The sequence below is a fragment of the Taudactylus pleione genome, unplaced genomic scaffold (assembly GCF_031769625.1).
Source record: "Taudactylus pleione unplaced genomic scaffold, aTauple2 ptg000100l, whole genome shotgun sequence".
NCBI lineage: Eukaryota > Metazoa > Chordata > Amphibia > Anura > Myobatrachidae > Taudactylus > Taudactylus pleione.
In genome coordinates, this window is record NW_028284502.1 from 13836781 (window position 1) to 13856484 (window position 19704).

The 19704-nt window shown below is 40.0% G+C and overlaps 1 protein-coding gene across 1 annotated transcript in view; it reads right to left on the reverse strand.

Moving 5' to 3' along the window:
* Positions 1-19704, reverse strand: part of CCDC73 (coiled-coil domain containing 73) — a 150477-nt gene that overhangs the window by 85313 nt on the left and 45460 nt on the right. The window contains exon 8 of the mRNA XM_088470438.1: positions 5096-5231. Within this exon, the coding sequence (XP_088326564.1) occupies positions 5096-5231 (136 nt within the window). The remainder of the gene's footprint in view (positions 1-5095; positions 5232-19704) is intronic.

Consider the following 19704-nt stretch of genomic DNA (forward strand, 5'->3'; position numbering starts at 1 on the left):
ACAACTGGGAAGTTTGCTATTCCAGGTTTTGGTGAGTATTGCTACTGCAACCCCACTGCCCACCAATGTGTGCCACCCACCTACCCACCAATGTGTGCCACCCATCTATAAATGCATGACCCAGCCACCACCTGCCGAAATGAGGCGGACGGTGGCTGGGTCATGCATTATACTCCAATTCCAAACAATGTGTGCCACCCACCTACCCACCAATGCATGCCACCCACCTATAAAGGCATGACCCAGCCACCGCCCGCCGAAATGAGGTGGGTGGTGGCTGGGTCATGTATTATACTCCAATGCCCACCAATGTGTGCCATCCACCTACCCACCCACTCACTGCCCACCAATGTCATGGGCCACCTAATAAATAGCGAGAAAATATGAAAACACTCCAAATATATTAAAATGCCATAAAAAAATATATTTCAACAACATAAACAAATACATTTCAACAACATAACCAAATATATTTGTTTATGTTGCCACAATATATATGTCCATGATGTTGTAATATAACACCATAACCAAATATATCGCAAAAACACAAACATATTTCAATAACATAAGCAAATATATTAAAAACCTTTAAAAAGAACATATTAAAATACCTTTATAAACATATTTAAAACCTTTAAAAGAAAAACATTAAAAACCTGTAAAAAAAACATTTAACATTAAAAATAACCAAAAAATTTACAATTATAGGTAAAAATGTCTATATCCATATTTTTCTTCTTCCTAGGAATGTCTATGTATCGCGAGCAAGAGTTTGTGACTGGATTCCTGGAGATACTACAGTCCAAAGAATGTCTATGGTGGATAAGCTGTAGACAATACCATAATAAGTCTCAAAAATTGGCAGCTTTGGAGGTGTTGTTGGAGTCCACCAAAAAGTTTATTGCGGATGCTACCCTGAAAACAGTCCGCCTGAAAATCCAGAACTTGCGTACGGTCTACGTCAAGGAGAAGAAAAAAGTGGACGATTCCAAAAGGTCCGGAACGGGCACTGACGACGTGTATCATCCAACGCTGTGGTACTATAACTTGATAAGCTTCATCAGCGATCAGTAGCCTCAACGCCAGTCTGTTGTCTCCTGTTAGCCGAGCGAGAGGCAGAAGAGGTGGCAGAAGTGAGTGGACAGTCTGAGAAAGTTTTGGTAAGTAGAGACAGTTCATAAACCAAAACCTTTTCTTTTTTTAAACAAAACATTTTAGATCAATCCCAATTGTCCACTATAGTCAGTTATCTCACAGACAGTCCTCCTGCCATGGCACCGCACCTGGTCCGTTGAAATAGGCCATATACTCCTCCCTCACTTCTTTGGCACGTGCTGTTGATGTTGTTTGAATTGGTGGTGAAAACACTGGTGTAAACTGGGAAATCTACTCCGGATGTCCTGCATCTTCTGGTCTATCTGTGACTGGTCCTCATTGTGTACTTTTTATTTGCAGAAAGTTATGCAGCACACAGCACGCCATCAAGACCCAGTCTATCTTGTCCACACGTAGGTTTATGGTGGTGTGGAAAATGCGGAAGCAGTTGCTCGGTATTCCAAATGCATTTTCCAAAATGCGCCGTGCCCGGGATTGCCGATAGTTCTAGATCCTCTTCTCTCTGGTCAGGCCCCTCTGTGGAAACGGCTTCATCACATTTTCATGCAAAGCAAAAGCCTTGTCTGCAACAAAAACATAATTTAGGCCGTGCTTTGTCTTGTCCAGTGACGGCAAGTTGAGGGTTTTGTTGGTGAGTCTCTGGTAGAATGCCGTCTGTTTGAAGGACTCACCATCTGAAGCACGGCTATTCTTGCCAACATCCACAAACACAAATTCGTAGTTGGAATTCATCACTGCCATGAGAACGATGCTGAAGAAGCCTTTATAGTTGTAGTAATATGACCCGGTGTTATCAGGTGGGTTGATGCGAATATGTTTTCCATCGATGGCTCCTCCGCAGTTAGGGAAATTCCAACGTTGTTCAAACTCTTCAGCGATGCTCTTCCACTCCTCCACGGTGTTTGGAAACTAGAAAAAATAGTAGAAAATTGGTTAAAACATGACATAATATTTTTCTCCAATTTTTTTCCTATATAGACTCCCACCCAAGAGCCGACTTTGTCCTCTACTCCAGACATCAGCCTGATCGGAGACAGCGAGGTGGATGCATCATCCCCATGCCCAACGACCATTCAAACCCCCCCGCCCAACATCTTCCGCACCTCCCAAAAGAAAAAAATAAGGCAGGGGAGAAAGCAGCAGCAGCAATACACAGAGCCGGAGGACATATTCCTGCAGCAGGCCCGAAAGAATCCATAAAAAACAGCCGACATAGATGACTTCATGGCAAATATAAATAGCGATATGCGCAAAATGAATGACCAAACAAAGAAAGAGTTCCAGAGGCTGGTGTATGAGCTGTTAATTAGGTCTCTAAATTCACATTTACATGGGTCAACATATATCGCAGACCCTCTTATGTACTCACCTGTCACAACCACCTCTGTGAGGCCCCCCCCAGCCCAGTTGGAGGTTACTCCCCCACCCACAAGCCAGGCTATTTATACTTTTCTGCTGGAGGCAGATGATGATTTGCCCCATTATTCTAAAATGTAATGTATGTTTTTGTATTATTGTTGTCTGTATTATCACCAAATTTTATCACTCCCAATAGGTACTGTATTCTATACGGTGGTGATGATGCTGATTGGACAAGGTCACTACACACATGGCGCAAGTACAGATTGATGGAAGCCGTGGCCACAATCTGTACTTGTGCCATGTGTGCATTGGCCTGTTCAATCTGGCATCTGACCCACCGTATAGCATACAGCAACACCTACTGGGATTGATACAATTTGGTGAAAATACTGTTTTCTACATTTTACAAGCATAATTTAAAATTTATATATTAAAGAAAATACAAAAAAAAATTATTTACTACTGTGCAGTGTTGTTGGCACAGTGTTGTTAATGCAGCCTTATTGGCTGACAACACAGTTATATAAAGAGTTAAAAAAAAAGACAAAACAAAATAAAAACTTTTTTTCTTTCACAAGAAACAAATATGTAGTGTGTTTTTTATTTTTTCTTACCTTGCAATACTGGTACTACAGCACTTTAACGATAGCCTTGCAGGTCTCCGGGATGATGACGCCCAAGGACTGAGGGGAGATGAGGGTCCCAAACTTCAGGTCTTAAAGTGACCTTCCAGTCGCCAGGTACCTCAGGGTAGCCACCAGCCTCTGTTCAGCAGGGATTGCCCTCCACAGCCTTGTGTCCTGCCTCCAGATGTGGGGGGTCTCCATACTCAGCAACTCCTGGAAGGTGGCGCCATCCATGCGCAGGTAGTTGCGGAAGTCATCTGGGTTGTTCTCCTTGATCTCCATCAGTAGGGACATGTGTGAGCGAGTATCCCTTTGCAGCAGCCACTCCTTGGTCCAGCATGCTCTTCTCCTTCGCTGGGCCCTCTCCTGGATCACCTTGACCCCAGCTTATACTGATGGGGCTCCATCAGCACAGAATTCAGGAACAGGATAGAATGCAGGTAGGTAGCACACACTTGCAGGTAGAAGACACTTTGTAAAAGGCAAGCCAAATACAAAGCAGAGCACAGTAGCAATGTACAGGGTTCAGCAGGTATACACCTAGCCTCACCAGTAGCAGAGTAGAATGTGCACAGGATTAAAATGGCGCCTGCTTTTTATACCCCCAAGCTAGCCCTGCCCATTATTTAAATTTCCCACCAATCGGGAGGATCCCCGTGTGTTGTTTGGTAAGCGCACAATCTCACGATTTGGACTTCCAACACGTTGCATGATAGATCGTGAATCAAATTGGCAGCTTTTTTTACCTAATCGTGCCCACAACTGCCGGGGAGCTCCCGGGCAGAGTTCAGTGGAAATCGTACATGATGTCGGATCGTGAGCACATCGCCAAGTGTGTAGGCACCTTTAGGGCTGAGAAGATTGCAGTTTACAGTGAGTCTAAAGATAGTGGGAAAGGGGGTGGAGACCAACCAGCTGCTACCTGACAGGAAAACTTCTTAACAAAGAAAATTCCACTTTGAGAGGTGATTTTAATTTTAGCACACTATCCCTTTCTGGGACAGCCCTAATCTTGGTGCTCTTTCCCCACCCCCAGCACACTTCATAAAGGCTTTAATCAAGGAGACACCTACTCTTCCACAGTGCGAAGCTCACTGATTAGCTCTATTGTGACTGAGGGTAAAACGGGAGCGCCGGAGAAGGGTCAAATCAGCGCAGAGTTTAACTGAGAGGGAGAGACTGAGACCGCCACCTATATAAGCACTGATGAGTCCCCCTTTTTAATGTGCCAGACCCAATAGCTTAGCAGGCAATTACAGAACTTGGTAGACAACTGTAAGACCTGAGTCTGGGGCCTACTAAGCCCCTTAGCCCCATAGTAACGACACCTCATGTACCCGCTCAGAGCCGTAACTAGACTTTTTGGTGCCCAGGGCCAGAAAGAGCATTGGCGCTCCCCCATTTTTCAGTGACTATGTTCAGGGCTGCCATCAGAAATTGTGTGGCAGATGCCTGTGTGTCTAAATAAAAAAGGATGTGACGAAAGGTGCTTGAGGAGGCGGTCAGATGGAGGGGGAGTAGGCCAGGGAGGAGATAGGGGAGGCCAGGAGATGCCGGGGATAAAAGAAGAGGAAGCTACAAGTGAGAATGATAAACATAACAATTAAAAGGGTCGAACAGCGCCCCCTGCTCTGCAGTACCTTGTGCCATGGCACATGTCACACCACCCTAGTTACGTCGCTGCACCCACCGTAGCTACACCCATGGGTAAAGCAGCATTTGAATAATGTAATGATGGGTAATGTTCTGAGAATATACCATTGACAAATTGATCATAAACTGATGTAGAATTTCAGATCCTTTTCAGTTATCAAACAACAGAGGAAAGTTCATCCTCAGTAACCTCTGGAGAAAATGTAAGATGCTAGCAGTAAAGTTTTCTTGTGCCATTACAAATTGTGTTCAGCTTTGAGTTAGACTGAATAAAATTCACTGATTGTTTTTAAACATACTATACACAATTTAATGTGGTTTTACTATATATGATTTACCATTTTGTTCTAGCTTTTCATGCACCTCTTTTATCATGCCAAACTGCTGTGTCACATTTCCAAAGCATTTTTCACATTCACTGAATTGTTTAATGTGGTCTTCCTTTGCGAATATGTACAATTGCAGTTTTTGTTCCTGTATGAAAATAATAATAATAATATTTATATAACAAGTAACTCTCCTGCTATACAAATCCAAAAGGAAAGTGTTCAAAACCCAACTGCACACTCATTCATAAGAAAAATGATTGAATTTAATTAATTTAAAGTAATGCATTTTACAATTAATAAAAAAAAGTATTAATTAAGTGCACAACTAAGAAATTAAATTGCTTAAAAATACAGGAACAGGCTCACCCAGGCATAACCTCTAACAATTGAACAAGCTCTTATTTTTTGTGTCTCTAGATTAAGCCCTAACACTATGATCTCATTTAATTAGATTCAATTTGATGTTAGTTAAACACTATTCACAATTTTCTATTAAATCTATATTAAATAAAGTATATTTTATTTTTCATGGTCCAGTTTTTGAGCTTTAAAAGTACTATACATACATACATACATAAAGATCCGTAATAAAAGGCGACTGTAATCAAAAGGAATGGGTAACATAACATGAGCAGAGTGGAATATACAATGCTCATTTTTCATGTTTTATAAGGTATGAAATTAAACATAGTGCAATAAATGGAATATAATAAACAAAGCAACAACAACTATTTTAGAAATTATCTCCAACTTTCAGGCTAAATTTGTTGTAAGACTGTTTTCATTGACATTTTTTTAATTACATAATAAACTTGGCAATACAATACTTAAAGCAATTACAACAGCTAGAAAATGAGCTTGTCCAAGCAGTAATGCAGTTCCAACTCTTCTTACAGCAAGGTGTCTCTGTCCAGAAAGTTTCATGATAGACAATATACAGTTAGAGATGTTTAAAATAAAATATTACTTGATAATGCTAAAAGGCAACAAATTAAAAGAGTACATGCAGTAAAACACAGAGTATACAACTCTTTGAAAATTAAGAATCTGACTGTTTTGAGTTTTAAAACAAAAACACAAAAAATTAATAGGGTCCATTCCAAAAAGTTTGAAAATCTCTGTTTTCAAAGTTCAAGAAAAATAGCAGGTAGTTAGGGAACCATAGGAATGGGTTTTAAAGGAAAAGGAAAAACTGTTGTAAATTCTTTATGCAAAGGTTGTTGTCTATGGTACTACGACTTCCTATCAATACATAAGGGCCTTTATAAAACCATATTAAATGATTTCTGAAAAATAAGGGGTTCTCTTACATTTACACATCTACAACCCTTACCAAACTAGTGCAATAGGTCTCCTATTTTTGTCTTACTATATCTTTATTTCAGAATAAATCTAGTATGGATATTGCAAAGAGGTGAATACTAATGCAATCACTTTTTTCACTGTATTGTTCCTAATTAAATTTAACAAATGGTTGGAATGCATTTTTTTGGGGGCACATTATTGAGAACTTTGTGTTTATTAGAGGGAATACATTTTAATTAAATCCATCATGGTTCCATGTAATAGCACAGCAAAATGTGAAAAAGCCCAAGGGGTGATTTGCATACCAATGCTTCTTAAATTATAGTCTACATAGTTTAGTGTCAAATGATCTGCATACCTATGTACAGCCCTGGAACACAAATAAATGATCCAATCAATAATATTTAAGTTTGCATATGTTAAAAATTATATGTTTACACTCAGAACCCCCAACTTTGTCCCTATTTAAAACAAAATTTGTTATATCTTTTCCACATAGTCGGTGGTGGTTACTTTGGAAAAAGAGGCTAGAACTGAGAGGTTCTTCAAGATGTGGGAAAGCTTTATTGCAACTTGTCAGCAGCCATACAAAACCAGATTCGTAATTATTTGTGTAATACCTCCTGGTATCTCTTACGCATAGTGGGGGACAATCTTCCTATTACTGTGCAGTCCTGGGGGACGAGGGGCGAGCAGGTTTTAAGTTCATGTTTATTGCATTTGTTTTGTACGGATTTGATATTCTAAATTTCTTGAAACGTTCTTTTCATCTGCCTTTTAGAATGTTTCATAATTTTCCCTAAACTTACCACTGGATTATTTTTGTATCTTTCTGCGTATTGTAATTCTGATGTGGCCATATTGGGTCCTAATGGAAATGTTTATTTAAAATGTATAATGCTTTAATGGGTTTCTAATTTTGAAGTGTATTCACTCATTGCTTCAATAAACAAAATATTTAAAAAAATATATATGTTTATACATTTCCATTAAAATATTATATATATATATATATATATATATATATATATATATATATATATATATACACACACATAATAGTATTTTAAGCAATAACAACCAAACATTAACAAAACCATTTACTAGAAAATCAGCTACCTTTAAGAATCACAGGGGAGGGGCATCGATATCTGATTGGTTTGTTTCAAACAATCCAGGTATAAAGGAAGAGTTAAATGCAGTGTGAGACAGGGATCCTGGCGGATGTGGTGAATGGAGGATAACTAAACAATTATCATTATTATTTTAATCTCATTAAACTCAAAACACTTTTTTATTTTAGTTTTGGGTGGCACACCAGCTTTGGCCTACCTGGTGTGCCTCAAGTGCCTTGTATTGCCTAGCATGAGGTTTGTTATGTTTTGCATTTCCCCCTCTATAGGGCAGTGATGTGGGGTCAAGTGAGGCAGAGCCTCTCCTGTCATGCTAAGGTATACTCCAGAGTTTTGACTATAACAATTAAAGAAAAATGTAAAGAAAATAAATAAATATCTTCTTTGTATTATTCTAATCATTTTTCTAGTCAAAACTCTGGTGTAAAAAAAGTGTATGGCAGGTGAGACACTGCCTCCACTGTCTACCTTTTCCATACATCCCAAATCAAAACACACCATATTTCTAGCACTATATACTGCTGCACCTTTGTATAATGCCCACATGAACACTCATACTCATAGACTATGGAACTTTGTCATGCTATAACATCAATTATACTAAAACTGAGGCCTTACCTCTTCATATACCTCTTGCCTGCTTATCATTTTTACATGACAACTAAAAAATTTGATTGGAGGTCCACTAAAATATGATACCAATGAACCTGTTCGCGTGGCAATAGCTTATCATCTCCTGGTTGGGTTGTATCGTAGTTGTAAAACTTAATTCACTACCTTGCCTTTTACTTTCAGATACATAAATGGATTATTCACTTTGTGTGGAACATGGGAGACCTATGACAAATGGGGGTAGGTGTTTCCCAGATATTCAATTATATTACTATGCCTCTCACTTAAGTCAGGCTGCGGCATGGTTTGTCCCCATCTATACGCTGCTTTGGATTACTCTGGAAACAGCCCTGAGCTGCACTGCCTCACTGGCTTCTCTGCTTCTGCTAAAATCTTCCAGAAGTAGCCCCCATTGCTTAACTCACTCCCAGTGATTAGGTTTACTTGTCAGATTTGACATACTTTCCAACAATTGGACTTATTAATTTGGGCCTTGTGCGCGCCTTAGGCACGCTTGGCCGAAAAGGGTGGAGAGGCACGGAGAGGTGTGTTGCCTCAAAGCATGTCCTCGTTTTCATCGCTCTGGTGGTGTGCCCATCACTCCCCAAGCGGCTGACCTGCTCCCAGGCTTTCCTCCCCGCACTGTTTGGGATGTAGTCAGGAAGCCGATGGTCTAAATCCCGACCGCCGGCTTCCCGACTTTCTAATCCCGGCATGGTACTAATGACAGGCGTCGAAATCCCGACGCCTGACATTAGACCTACACCAGGAGCCCGACACCCGGCTTACCGAGCAAAGGTAAGCCGGGCGCGGACAGCCGCGGGTGGGAAGGGTTAAGGGCTCCCAGGGGGGACTTGGGGTTAGGCACCCTCACGGAAGGTTAGGGTTATGCTAGGGGAAGAGGGGGTTAGGGTTAGGCACTCCCGGGGAGAGGTTAGGCGCCCCTTCCCCCGGGAGACTTAGGGTTATGCTGCGGGGAAGGGGGGGGTTAGGTTTAGGCACTTAGAGGCACTTGGGGGGGAGGTTAGGGGGAAGAATAGGGCTAGTTAATACTTACATTTTGACGTTCAGGATCTTCAACCCTGCCGGGCTTCCGCTGTCGGGTAATACCTACTACGCCCCACTGTTTAGGTGCCGTGAGCTATTCAGTGTTCACCTGCTGCTCTGCTGTGCAGAGCAGTAGTGATCAAATGCTCCCCTAACCAACCCACCCCAGGACAACAATACAGTAAATAAGCATTTATCACATTTGTTTTATTCTCTTTCTTCTTGATCCTTTTTATTTTTTGATGGCTCTATATGTTTTTTACTGTATTCTGTGATTGGTCTGAACTTCGTTACTACAATGCTGTTGCAGATGTCGTCTCTGTGTTATTTCACGTGTCTAACTCGTTTGTATAATGCTATAGTAATGGTTTTCAAATTTTTTTGCTCTTTCGTGTCGATGACACTATTGCTGCATTAAAAATTATAAATTAAAAAAAAAAAAAGCTATGATAATCAGGGAAATTAAATCTTAACAGTGTACAGTACATCTGGTTGTGCACATATTTTTTTTTAAACATGAAGCGCCTGAATCTGAAACGCCCGCAGTTGTGTCTTTAGATGCACCATTGAAACTTGCACCAGCCCTATGAGTATGACATACTGTGTGAGCGATTGTGGGCCTTTAAAAGCAGCCGCTCTTAGGGAGACGCCCACATCTGCCTTGTCACCACCGTGTTACAGCCCAGGAACGCCCAATAAAATCCACACTCCAAATTCGCTATGTCTCTCCATGCTGTAACAATCAGGATACATGCGTAATGCAACTCGGTCACATGCGCAGTACTTTAAACATCGGCCAGCTGCATGTATAAACGGCAGTGCGTCCAACAATCAGGCTCCAAGTCTGGATCTGGAATGCACATTGGTCTCAAATTATTAACACGTAAGATATGTTTATGTTATATTGGGTGTTGATGTTTAACTTCCATTCAGGTCAAAGGACACGTTATTCAATTTCACTGTATTCTGTGTGAAACCAGTCTAGCGTTAAAGATGATTTTCAGCCCAAATGTCAGGGTACTTAAAGCTAAATCAGACATTTATTTTTAAGCCGGTTAATTAAAATCCCCGTTTATAATAGTCTGACAATATTATCGTTTTTCTTTCCAGCCGAGCAGAAGAATTTTCACAGCTTTTATTCAATCAAGCTTGGCAGCGTGTCCACAGCGAAGCTTTTCATATCTGTCATTACTGCTAAAGACCAGACCTGCAGCGGGACTTTCACAGGGAGCTTTGTTTTCATTCAATTATTTCCCTTGCAAGGCTTTCAAATGATACTAATAAATTGTGGAAGCAGCATTGAAATACTTCTGAGAGCTCCCAGCACTCTGATTTGAGTTATTGATGAGACAAGATGACAAATAACACAAAATGCAAACTAAGTTGCAATATGTTGGCTCTTTATGGACTAGAAATATTCTTAATAAATTCACTGTGTCTTCATTACTGTAAAATTGAATAATTAATGATATTTCTAAGCACACGTAGGGCCACAGACCACTGTATAAAACACTAGACAATTATGCGGCAACATTTAGATAAAATCCGTAGTAAGCATTTTATCATATGTGAACACATACACACAGACCTCTCCCATTACATTATGCATTATGCATTGGGCTTAGCAAATAGAATTTGCACAAAAAAGAAAATCAAAATATGAGTCCTCCAAAGGATTACAGGTAATATCAACCTATTCAGCATTTAACAAACCAGTAAATTCCAAACACTGATGGTGTATAAAACAATACTAGAATAATATAGTCTAATACACTTGGATGGAATGGCAAATTTATACAGGACGAAGCATATCAGGAAAAAATTAAAACAAAACACAACAATACAGATGAAAGACACACGAGGGAAGGAGGGACATGGGTGAATATATAAATCCGAGGTTCGGGAGAAGCAGAAACAAACATTTCAGACAGAGGCACTATGAGGAACACAGGTGGTATATACCAAGACCTCAGATCAGTATACATTTAATCAAGGTATCATAGGATTATCATGTGGAATGGAATATTTTAAAGATATGATCTTGCAGTTGAGAACTTAAGGTGTCTATAAAAAGGCCCCATTTTTTATAAAATTTAACTACTCCATTTTCAATATCAGGGATGGTCGATTTCCTGTCAAAATATAATAGCTGCATGACTTTTTGTTTAACTTCCATGAAAGAAGGGGAGGAAGGAGAGGTCCAATGTTTATGTATTACCTTCTTAGCTATGGTTAGAAAAATTTTTAAGAGAGGAATCAATTCTTTCATTTTTGATCCCAACTCCCAGTTTTTAAAATTAGAGCAAAGACAAGCTAACTGATCAGGGTGTAGACGTAATGAAAAGCAAGAATTGAGATACGTTAACATTTTGATCCAGAATTTTCTGACCCTGTAGCAGTCCCAAAAACAATGCAGAAACCACACATTACTCATGTGACATTTAATACATTGGCCAGATTCTGAAGGTACCATGTGTTTTCGCTTAGCTGGAGCTATATATGCCTTAAATATAACCCGAATATGCACTTCTTGTAAGTACAATGATTGGAGTATGCGTAAAGTGTTATCATAGTGTATAAACAAGTCCTCTGATGATGAGGCAAGAGTTGCTTCTTGGTTCCATGATTTGGCCGTTTTGTCCCAAGAAGCAGTGTGGGAGAGATTGACTAACGTATGGTATAGTAGTTTTGTCTTGTAGGGGATTGACATGATAGTTTTCAATAGCAAGGCCACAGGATCAGAATTAAAATGTGTATGGGAGAGCATTGCACTAGGAAGTGTCTGAACATAATGTCTCAACTGCAAATACATGAAAAAGTCTTGTTTGGGTATCTGATATAAAGATTGCAATTTGGAGAAATACATCACGTTCCCACCTGGGTCAAAGAGTTTGGAGATGCTTTTAAGACCTTTTGAGTAAAAATTACAAAACTTGGTGTTTAATAGAGATAGGGGAATGCCAGATTTCACAGATGGGTATTAAGGGTGAATTGAGATGATTTCTGTCCAATCTTTTATTTATAGATAGCCATGCATAATAAGTGTCTCTGAATATTATATGATTTAGGATGTGAGATGGAACGTCACCAAGTTTAGTGTGGAGAAGAGCCCCAGGAGAGAATGGGGAGAGAAGAGCATAATCTAAAGATAGATCAGTATAGGAGTCTTGTTCTAGCAACCAGTTGCTGATGTATCCAAATGAAATTGATAGTGAATATGCAACAAAATCTGGGACTCCCAGACCCCCTTTGGACCTGGTCATTTTTAGTTTAGACATTGCGATCCTTGGGCGTTTACACTGCCAAAGGAGGCGAGATATCAAGCCTTGTAGGCGGGCCAAATCAGACTTATTAAGAATAATGGGAATCATTTGCATGAGATAGACTATCTTGGGAAAAATTATACTTTTCACCACAGCCAATCTGCTTAGAAGTGACAAGGGAAGGAGTTTCCAACCCTCTAATAGCAAGGACATCTAAGATATTACTGGTGTGAAATTGTGTGTGTACAGTTGATAGAGGTCAGAAGGGATATGGACTGCTAAGTATTTGATTTTAGAGGAGTTAAACTTAAATTGATTTATAATAGGATTTTGCTTCAATTGATTGAATTGAGATGAAGAACCCATTAGTGGTAGAATTTCTGACTTGTCTATGTTTATTCTGTATCCAGAAAAAGAACCAAAGGAGTATAATAATTCCATAATTGCGGGGTCTGTGGTGACTGGTTCAGAGATGAAAAGGAGCACATCGTCCTCAAATAGTGCTACTTTAAGTATGATATCTCCTACTATTAGACCTTTAATAGGGAGTGGGAACCAATGGCAATGGCTAGAGGTTCTATGGCGAATAGGAGAGGAGACAACAGGCAGCCTTGTCTAGTTCCTTTCTGTATAGAGAATGGTGTGAATTTATAGCCATTACAAACTACTTGGGATTGAGCACCTATGTATAGAGTTTGGATAGTTTCAATAAAATGTTGTGGGAGTCCAAATTTGTGAAGGGATTTAAAAGGATGCGGCCAGAGAACAAGGTCGAATGCCTTTTCGGCATCAGGTGAAATAATGAGATGTGGGTCTGGAGTAGTGTTGCATGGTTCCTAAAACCCGTCTTATAATTCACTAACGAGTGACGCCCACTGATAAATCCTGATTGATCTTTGTCTAGTATACTGAGCAGTACAGACTTAAGTCTTTCTGATAGTATTTTCGTTAAGAACTTGTAGTCTAAATTTAAAAGGGAAATAGGTCTAGATGAACCTGGTAACGTTAAATCTCGACCTGATTTGGGTAAGACTTTGATGGTAGCTGTATTAAAACAAAGTGGTAGAGTTTTATGTGAAATAATATGATTGAAAACATCAGCCAAAGTTTCCCCTATTTTGGGCAATTTAAGTTTGTAAAATTGTCCGCTTAGGCCGTCGGGCCTGGGAGCTTTAACAGATTTTAGGCCTTTAATGACCGTAGTGACTTCTAGTAGCGTTATTGGTAACGTTAAAGAATGAGCAGCATCAGAGGAAATTTGAGGGTAAGTAATATTTTCTCAGATATTGGGGTCAGAAAGAGAGCGGTAGCGGTACTTCCGGGTCAACGGGAGGGAGAGCATGTGAATAAAGGGATTCATAAAAGTTTTGCATAATATCTGTGATTTGAGAGTTAGAGGTGGTGAGGGAACCATCTGGCTTTTTTAATGGGTTATCTACCATAGGTGATTGGGTACCTTTGAGCAAGTTAGTCAGAAGACGGCGGTTTTGTTGCCAAACTTGTGAAATTTAAAATTGACCGAAAACAAATAGCGATCTCCTAAAGTTTGTAGAAATGCAACAAAATGAGTCTTCTAATTGAGTATTCATATTTATTTTCTAGAGATGGACAGGATTTGTATTTCTGGTAAGCTGTAGAAAGAGCAGATTGCTTTTCAATATAAGAGGTGGCATATTTTTTGTGTGTGGCAGAGACAGATGAAATGATGGCTCCCCTAATGACCGATTTAAATGCCTGCCAAAAAAAGGGGGGGAGGATCAGAGGAGGTATGAGATAAATAATTTGTCTGGAATTCCTCCCATTCAGTTTCTAGTTTGGATTTAAATTTTGTGGAGTGAGCCAAGAAGGTGGGAAATCTCCATGAAGAACAAGTGCCTTTCTTTTGTGCTATATCATCATTTATTTATATGGTGCCACAAATGTTTTGCAGCGCCGTAAAAAGTACATAAACAAGTTGTAGACAAGCGACTTACAGAACAATACACTACAGGACCAGCACACGGATAATATATATTGCTACATTAGCGACCATAACACCCAGATAAGCAACAGAGCATAAGCAGATGAAATTAAAGTATTGTGAAGCACAAGAGGGTAGAGGGCCCTGCTCGTAAGAGCTTACATTCTAAAATATATGTATTGTGGACCAAATCAAGGCGTGGTCTGATAATGCGATGGGCTCTATTTCTATTTCTGAAACTCTGGCTTACCTTATGCATTTTATGATGTTTTGCATATGTCTCCAGTCAAGCCAATTACTTTAGGCATATATATTTGCTGTTGCCCGCATCTTCGCCCACGATGAAATTGCTTCTGCTAACATTCTTTTTATTTGAGTCGTTATAGTTGTATTGCTTTCCATAGGGGCTTGTCTCAGGAGTGCCCCACGTGACCAGCAGCGCTATATAGACTGGAAGAAGCAGCGCCTTCACCCACCACTCACACCAATGTATCTTTGTGCCCTGTGCACAGACCATACTTAACTACTTTCAGCTCTCTCCTCTTGAAGAAGCCCAGAGGAGAGATGCCACATACTGGTAGTGAGGGTGGGGCATAGAGGTATGGGGGAATGCCGTAATTCGCAGGTCGATCATGAGGTAATGGGATCAATATGACATGCTGATTTGCATATAAACACAATGTTGGCCCCGCCCCCTTTCCGGTTACCCGCGATTCGCTGCATTATCTTCCCTATAGTACACACTTCATTAGGAAGTGGGCAAAATGCAGGGGTGTGGGGGACTGCCCGCAAATTCGGGTGCCTCCGGCAAATTCCGTGAGAGTAGGTAAGTATGGCACAGACTGCTATGTATCCTATCCTATGCAAGTGAATGCAGACCCAAAGCACCCCAGCCGAGCACATGGTGCCAAACCTGTCTTTTGCATTGATGATACCAATAAGTTTTGTTTTTGTTATTGCTCAGCATTAACTTGATGGATAGAGATGAAACAAAGTGCAGGTTATTTCTAGAAGTTTTCACTACAAAATGATGCAGTTTTCATGAACATCGGTTCAGAAGCTTTTTGCCAACTGGGAACGGACAGACAGACACAATGTTCTTATTATATTAGTATAGGTAACGCAAAGTTGCAGCACTCGACTGTGGGTTGATTTAGAGCTAGATGCAACTGTTGCTCAGGTGTAGAATTTTTAACCAAGAAAATCATGTTACACTGCAAGGGATTCAAATGCAAACATATTTTCTACTGAGTAAACACTGCACACTCTTACATGCTGAGCTCACAGATACCCATTCATCCCCACACAACTCTCAGTCATCTTGTGCATTTTACACTTTACCTCCACAGCACAAAGTGGCTGGATTTGCGCTTAACTCTAAAGCAGAGGTTCCCAACCTCGTTCCTCAAAGCACCCCGACTGTCCAGGTTTTAAGGATATCCATGCTTGACCACAGGTGACTTAACTAGTGCCTCAGTCAATTTGATTTAATCACCTGTGTAACACCATGGATATTTGTGAAAAAAGAACTGTTGGGGTGCCTTGAGGCCTGGTGTTTGGAAACCTCTGGTCTAAGGGGTACATTTACTAAAATGTGGGTTTTTAGAAATTGAGTTGTTGTCCATAGCAACTAATTAGATTCTAGATATTATGTTCTAGATTATAAGGTGCTAGATAAATGATAAATAGAATCTGATTGGTTGCTATAGGCAACAACTCCACTTCTAAAAACCCGCACTTTAGTAAATATACCCCTAAAAACAAGGCACTTAGAGGCAGTGCTGAAGCAGGGCAAATTTGCACCCTGTGCCGATCAGCACCCTGGATATGTGATGTCCTCAGTATAGCATATTGACCCAAATTCTGATTACAGTGCAGTTTAGCGATCACCGCTAAAGTATAAATAAACAAATATTTAACATAAATCGCTTTTATAAAGGTAATAATCAATGTTCTTCTATTGTGAACTAAAGTGTGTATGGTCATGTAAGAGCTACATTATTGAATTTAAAGTTCTGTTGTAATAAGATTCAGTTAACTGGGCAGGTGAATTCAGAGTGCACTTAATTTAGCCACACTAAAGATGAGACATCAATATTTAACCGAGAGAGCTGGTCAACATAGACGACAGCTCTTCTTTAGAACAGGTCATAGTTAAAAAAAAAAAAAAAATCTAACTAACTATACCTTGTACAGCAGTGATGTTCACTAGATCAGCCTAGGGCCACATGTGGCCCTCCGAGCCCTCACTTATGGCTCCTTACTGATTTATTGTCAGATTTGCTTTCTCTGCTTACAACCTTGTATGAAATACCTATAGATATGCTATTACTATGGTCACATGAATTGATTTAACATTAAGGGCTGTATTAAATTAGACGCGAATAGCCATTTCAGCTAAAAAAAAATTGATGATTACGTCATTTCGCCAGTGGAAACTTATCCCCGTATTCAATTGTGGCAACTTTTCGCCAGTGCGAAACGCAATGCAATGTACCCGGCGGAAAAGTTTTGCCTATGAATATCTGTCGGAAAAAAGTGCAGAATTGCGGTTTTGGGGTGCAAAGGTGGGTAAACCACCCTGCACCCTTAGAACAGGTCCCCAAAGGTAAACTGTGTAAAAAAAATCCTAAAAATAAAGAACACCTTAAAAATGTACTTTGAAAAATGGGGCGATAAAGTACAAAGTTGGGATACAAACTTAAAAACTAGCAAAATAGACTTTGTGGTGGGGGGGCAGCAAGTATGGGGGAGGTTTGTTTTTTTTATTGCAGGTGCTTGTTGAAGGTGCGTTTTTCACATTTTGTAAAACCTCACTTTTGCGATTTTTAACCATGCTAGCACCCATTTTCATGTCCCCAAAATTTGCTGGGACTAGTTAATTTCACACAAAAAAACCTGCTAAATGCTATTCTTCACCATTTGTGCAAAGATGTAATTAGCAGCTATTGAGATCATTTAAGCACCCCAAATACCTTCAGCAGGCCTATTCGGGGGTATCTATAGTGATCCCCAATATCAGTGCATCTTTTGGGGGCTGTCAAGCTGATTTCCCCAAATCTGACAGCACTTTTCGCCTGTTTGCGTTTCGCCGGGTGCCGTTTTCGCCGATTTTTCATTGAATACTGGGATAAGTGGGGATGCGCGCAATACTTTTTCGCATGGAAAACCAGCGATGTCGGCGAAAAGTCCGGCATGCAAAAAGTACGGGGCCTTTTCGCACCAAATTGAATATGTCCCTAAGGGGCAAATTTACTAAACAGTGATTTTAATTGATTAAAAATCTAAATTGATCAACATCGGTGTTCTGCTTCAGGGGCTAAATCACACGTTTACTAATGGACAATTTTTATATCGATTTTTGAGTGTTAGTAAATGTGCGATTTAGCTCCTGGATTAAAATCAACCTTTAGAAAATGGATCCCTAAGAGTAATGTGGCCATTTTGAATGTTAGAGGGCCGACCATGAGGCTCCTGAAGTATATAAGGTTGTACAGTTTATAATTGAAATGTCATATTACTCTCTCCCTTCCACTTTATTGTTCTTTGTTAAACCAGATAACACCACCCAATGCATGTGTCGAAGCCAGATGATTGGCTGAGACCAAATCTTAAATTAATATCTGGCGACGCCATTTTGTGCCGCCCCTGACGACACCATCTTGTGTTGCGATTATTAGCGTTGCTACCGCATATTGTTGAAAGTCCTACCATAACCTATACGCACATTAAATACATATAAAATATATAAGACGCACAACACACAGTTGTGCTGTTCACAGATAAGCAGTAAACACATAAACGCACCACGCATAACTTTACACAATATTCTCACACTTACACATACAATAACTTATAAAAAGCTTTAAAAGTAATACTAGAGGTTTTATTAGCGTATACTTATGTTGTGAAATGTAAGGTATACGATATTTAAGGTACATAAGCTAGTAGACATATCATGTTTGGTACCATTCTAAATCACTGTTTATTTGCAGATCTCCGGTTCTATCGTCTGCAAGTTATGAACTATATGAAATTAGTGGTTAGAATGTAAAGCTGTATGTAGTGTCTTTTGACTAGTTTAAATCATTTCTTCGGCGGGAAAACCACACAAAGCAACATCTGAGGAACTGGGACCCCCAGTGATGCTGTATGAACTGTCCAATGATCTGCATCGTACCAGAATGTCCAGGAGCAAGACCCAAAGGAAACCTGTTAACTAGTTTCTTTGTTCTGTAAGGTATATAGCCTGCTCACTGGTTATAGTATACAGCCATTCCATTTGGATGACTACAGGCTTCTGGAGAGACAACTGTTTACTGGGACCAGTGCACACGCGTATGTATCGGATTGTACCTTTTGTATTTAATTGTCTTTTGCGCTAATTGTGTTAGATCAAAGCGTGTAACTTTCTTTTATTGCAATAAGAACTTTTGTACTTTGGAACCACAATATAAGTCTGTAAAGCAATTATATCTTATGTGACTTGTAACGCTAAACAGCGACATTTTGGGTATATAGATTTAGGGGTATCAATACATGGACTAGTTATGTCCGGCTTCCATTCATTTTAACTTCATTTTTAATTTATAACAGCCTAATAGACTTTGCATTTAGACCATAAACTGTTTGTTAGGGTGCATGTTTTAAATATAATACTCTCTTTCAGATATGAATATTTTGAGTAAGGATGTCAGCCCATTTATTATGGATGTGTAAATGCCCAAAAGAAACTGAGTAAATGATATGATAAATTAAAACATTGGCATTAAGCAGTAGAATTTTCATTTCCATAAATAAAATAAAACACTGACAGACTAGCACAATAAACAGGTATATAGGTTAGCTGTGCATACCGTAAACGGAATTGGTATGATATACTGGCAGACGGGATGCCAACGGTCAGAAGACAGACAGCGGCATCCCGATGGTGAAGCTCCTGACAGTGGCTGGTAAGTAACCTAACCCTCCCCTGGTGGTGCCTAAACCTAACCTCCCCCCGGTAGTGCCTAACCTCCCCCCGGTAGTGCCTAACCCTAACACCCCCGTCCCGGGCAGGTCCCTAAACCTAACCCCCCATTCCGGGCCTAACCCTAACCTGCATATTTACGTTCGGGATGCCAACGTCAGTATCTTGATCCCTTCGGGATGCCGATGTTGGCATTCTGACGGGCGTCGGGATTCTGGCGTCGGTATCCTGACGTCCGGCAACTTAACTGGATCCCCTGTAAACACACAATCTGCCTCTGAACAAAACAGGATATGTTACTGTATGGACTGAATGTTAGTTTATGTGTG